Source organism: Penaeus monodon, chromosome 13 (assembly GCF_015228065.2).
Source record: "Penaeus monodon isolate SGIC_2016 chromosome 13, NSTDA_Pmon_1, whole genome shotgun sequence".
NCBI classification, from domain to species: Eukaryota; Metazoa; Arthropoda; class Malacostraca; order Decapoda; family Penaeidae; genus Penaeus; species Penaeus monodon.
In genome coordinates, this window is record NC_051398.1 from 40,492,197 (window position 1) to 40,497,196 (window position 5,000).

Sequence of the window (5,000 nt, forward strand, 5' to 3'; positions counted from 1 at the left end):
TCTTTCTCTCTCTCTCTCGTTCTCTTTTTTTTCTCTCTCTCTCTCGCTCTCCCTCATTTCTTTCCCCTTATCTACCTTCTCACCTTCTCCTTCAAGTGCAGTTTTCCCTTTCCAGTCTCCTTTCATTACCTCTCTCTCTTAACCCTCTCCCTCTCATCCTTTTCCCCTCACCTATGTCCCTCAATTTTCCCCTTTTTGGCCTTATCTCGAAGCCCCTTTCTTAACCTCTTTCTCTTCACCGTTTCTCTTTCCACCTTTCCTCTTGCCCCTTTCCTTTCACTGCTCGCATGCCTTTTCCTCTCTTCTCTAACCTCATTTCCTCTTTCCTTCCCCTTGCCTTTGCTCACTCTCCATCACCCTCTTCCCCTTTATCTTCTTTTCGTTTTGTTTGTGTCATTTCCTTTACCCTTCCTCTTTATTTTCTCTTTCTTCCCTTCACCCTTTACATTCTTCGCCGTCCCGTTTCCCCTTGTCTCTTCCCTTCTCTTTATCTCCTGCTCTCCCCCTCCCCATTTCTTTCCCTATTACTCTCCTGCCCCCCTTTCCCCTCGCAACCCCCCCTCCTCTTAGGCTCCCCACCACTCTCCTGCTTCTGCCCTTTACCTCTCTCTTTCCTCTTCTCCTCCCCTTCACCCCTTTCGCTCCCCTCTTCCCCTCTCACCCTTTCCCCTCCTCAAACCAACTGTCGCAACCCGCGTCATATTTTCCCCTCCTCCTTCCTGGCTGCTCTCTTATCTCTGCCATTGGAAGCGTTCGTCCCTCACACATAAATATCCGCATCGCTTTTTAACAGCCACACTGACTGCCTCTCTCCACCTGACTCACCTCGGGTCTTAAGTCCTTAAATCCACCTTTCTCAATATGGTTTCAGAATCTTCTTTCTCCTCCTATCTTTCTTTCTTTCGTTTTGTGGCTGTGATTTCGTTCTTGTTAATTCCCTCGTTCTTATTTGTTTCCTCTCTCTTTCCTTCGAGCTTTATTTCTCTTGTTTTTTTCTATTTTTTCTCTCTTTCCCTCCTTTTCTTTCTCTCTGTCTCTCTCTCTGTTTTCTCCAACCCTACCTCTCTCTTTCTCCCTACCACCCTCTCTCTCTCTCTCTCTCTTTCTGTTTTTCCCCATCCCTCTCCGCCATCTCAGTCTGTTTCTCTCCCTCCATTCCCTCCCTCCCTACCTCTCTCTTTCTCTTCCCCATCTCTTTCTCCCTACCACCCTCTCTCTCTCAATTTCTCTATCTCTCCACCGTTCCCTGTTCCCTATAACTCTCACCTTTTAACCAGTTAGCCTTTCCCCCACGCCAGCCCTCTGTGTACAGCCCTCGCATTCACTCTGACTCAATGTACATCATTTCAATTATCCTGCACCGTGTCCCCCTCGACCTGCTTCACTATGACCTCTATGCCTCATATTCTGTATCGTGTGGCTAAACCCTGCTGGTTTTCTTGGCCCTTAATCAGTTCTTTTCTTCTCCTTTTTCGTTTTTTTACCCCTTCTATCTTTCCTTTCGTCGGCTTTTTTTTTGGGGGGGGGATGGGGGTCATTTTGCATTCTTTTTGGTCAATTTTGTATGACTCTCCCTCTTTGCCCCCCCCCCTCTTTCTCTCTCTCTCTCTCCTTCAGTCCCACGCATTCTCCAATATTCATTTCTTCCTCAACTTCCGACCCTTTTCTCCCCCTCCCTTTATTCTCCTTCTCTATCAACCTCACTTGTTTTCTTTGAGTGTCAGATTCCCATTCTCCAAATATTTCGTTGTTCGTTGTTTCCATCTCTTCCTCCTTGTCACTCAGGTCTGTTTAAATTGATACTCTTTAGTTTGTTGTGAGGCTAGAGGCAAAGAGAGAGAGAGAGAGAGAGAGAAAGAAGAGAGAGAGAGAGAGAGAGAGAGAGAGAGAGAGAGAGAGAGAGAGAGAGAGAGAGAGAGAGAGAGAGTCAAATATACAGCAAATCCCATACTCTCTCTATATTGAGGGGAAAGAGGAAGGGAGTAAATAAACAGAGATAAAAAGAGGGAATGAAGGAGGGAAGAAGAAGAAGAAGAAGAAGAAGAGAGAGAGACAGAGAGAGAGAGAGAGTCAAATATACAGCAAATCCCATACTCTCTGAACAATCCCACCGCTGCCACCCATGCCCTCCAGTGATAAGTTCTTTTTATCACCGACAGAATCGTTCATTTAGATAACTGATCCTGTATTGATGAACAGCAGATTGCAAATCCCTGCAATAATGATTAAACATCCACTCTTCCTCGATTCTCATTTCCAACCTAGGAATCGATATAAATAAGCGAGACAGTCTGATTACAAGCAGCTTAACTATATTATGATTCTCCACTTGATTTACTTTCTCCTTTCATTGCAATTTGCCTGTAGTTCATTGTTATCACATTTTCGTTCCTTTGATTATCTTTTTGTTGTTTCATTTCATCTCCCTTTTCCCCCTATTTTATTTTTTTCCTCTCATTGTCCTTCCCTTTTATCGCCGTTATTAGTAATGATAGTAAAAAAAAAATCATTATAATTAATATAATTAGCAATATCAATGTTTTCAGTAGCATCATTACATAAATACGATCACAACTATCATCAATAGCATTATGGTTATAGGCTTTTTAATCATTACAATCATTAATGATGAATAACCACCCCAGGGAATTTAATCATTCATCGTTTCACTTGATTTGTCACTCCAGTTGTAAACATAAACTGGCAATTATTGTTGAAAATTGATGCACCTTATTGCCCTGGACCGAGAACTAAGTGATGAGGATTTTATTGATAATATATACGGCATCTTTGGGGGCACCAGTTCATACCAAGAGAGTAATTACAATGCTTAATTAAAGATGTCTAACTTGCCTGTCGTAGTATTAGAATATGCGATGATAGAGGAGTAGATATATTTAAAAGGTAGGTAAGACTGGACAGCTGGAAAGTAATTGCAAAATTCCTCATTTTCATGCTGTTATTGTTATATATCGTCATCATTATTACGATTACCATTATCACTATTCTTATATTTGTTATTACTATTATTAATATCATTATGCGTATCCTCATTACTACTAATGCTACTACTACAACTGTTGCTGTTACTACGGCTTCTGCTGCTATTACTGCTACTACTAATTGTCATTAGATTTATCATTAGTTATTAGCATTCTTAATATTATTAGGATCATTAGTATCATTATCAATATTATTTGTATTCTTATTCCTATCACCATTATCAGTACTATTATTACCATCACTATAATCATCATTCATATTATCTTCCTGAACGTTATTGTTGTTATGATGATTCATTACCAATATTATTACTTCGACCATCATCATCACTACCAAAATCATCCGCTGCAACCACCATCGTCGTTTCCCTGTCGAGCAAACACAGCAAGCACCTGCCAAACCTTCGCAAACCAACTCCGTCTAGAGCAAGCCTCACCTGTTCGCTCGCAATACTCACCTGTTCGCCCGGCACATGCAGCGAGAGGCCAGAGGAGCCGTGTTGCAAAGCGTTTCCGTAAGGGGTCACCCATTCAGATCCAACCTGCCGGGGAGGAGAAAAGAAGTAAAAGACGCATTCAGCTCAAGGGCATGGTCAGGTCAGTTCCGTGTCAGTCCAGGTCAAATTCAGTTTCTGTGTTGAAATACAGAACCGCGCGTGTGCTTGTTAACCTCCTCGCTCGTGCGCTCGCTTTCTTTAGCTTGCTTTCGCTTGCTTTAGCTTGCTTCCACTTGCTTTCGTTGGCCTACGCTACAATTGGTCAGTTTCTGTCGCCACCGGACCGGCCGTGACTGCAGCCTGCGATTAACTTGCTCGAGCGGCTTAGTTCTCTTCGGGCTTCAGGATTTCCCTGGGTCCGCCAGAGAGGGCTTTGATAGTGTTTATCGGGAAGGAATTGTGATTTTACAGCCGTTTTCCACCTCATGTTTTGTGGTACGTTTAGGATTCGGGATTAACAGTATATTTATAGAACATTTTTAAGCAAACAAACAAAAAATATTCAACTTTACATATATCTAACGTGAATGGCGTATCTCTGACATGCTGTAAATATGGTATTTTGCCAAGTGAGTTAGGTGCAGTATATGTCAATGTCAGATAAAGAAAACGAGGCAAAATATACGGATTCCCGCGCCAAAATGATACTTATCGTAACTCAGACATGTACTACTACCCAGTTAGCATCGTACTCGAGGACAAAAGATATCGTACCTGTTACGATCAAAAGGAGCCGCAGGTGTATCGCTTAGGAGGGGGGGGGGGGTGTGGAGTTGTACTCTTTTAAGGGTAAGGAAAAAGGGAGGTGTATCTTTTAAGGGGGGTGGGGAAGGGTGGAAGAGGAGGAGGAGGAGGAGGTAGGAGAAGAAGGAGGGAACGAAGGATGTTGAGGTCTAATAGTATCGTATGATAACTGGTAATAAAGCCTTGTTTTACGAGGGAGTGTCCCAGAATGGTGACAATATATTAAGCCGGGTTATTTTTATGTCTGGGTTATGAGCGCACTCCTGGAGGATAAAGGTGCGCAATAAACGGTCGCGGGCAACGAGTGAGCTTTAGGACAGGCGAAGAAGAAGGGCTTCGGAGGAGGCGAGGTTGTCACGCCGTTACCGAATCCCTCCTTGCAACATTGCACGGTGTAAGGTGAGGGCCCCGCTCGCCTCTGCCTCCCTCCCTCCCTCCCTCTGCCCCTTCCCCTCAGCGGTTCTTTGCTCTTGTTGAGGCGCGTGACTCGCTTCTTGCCTCCTTTCTTTGCCCTCGAGATGGAGAGATAGATAGGTATGTATGTATGTATGTATGTATGTATGTATGTATGTATGTATGTATGTATGTATGTATGTATGTAAGTAGGTAGGTAGGTAGGTAGTAAAACAGATATACTGACAAGAAATATATATATATATATATATATATATATATATATATATATATATATATATATATATATATATATATATATTATATATATATGCGTGTGTGTGTGTGTGTGGAGAGAAAGAGA

The 5,000-nt window shown here is 42.7% G+C and overlaps 1 protein-coding gene across 1 annotated transcript in view; it reads right to left on the reverse strand.

Moving 5' to 3' along the window:
- The window catches only part of LOC119580332, a 352,741-nt gene that overhangs the window by 85,464 nt on the left and 262,277 nt on the right, over positions 1 to 5,000 (reverse strand). The window contains exon 5 of the mRNA XM_037928424.1: positions 3,461 to 3,544. Coding sequence (XP_037784352.1) covers positions 3,461 to 3,544 — 84 coding nt within the window. The remainder of the gene's footprint in view (positions 1 to 3,460; positions 3,545 to 5,000) is intronic.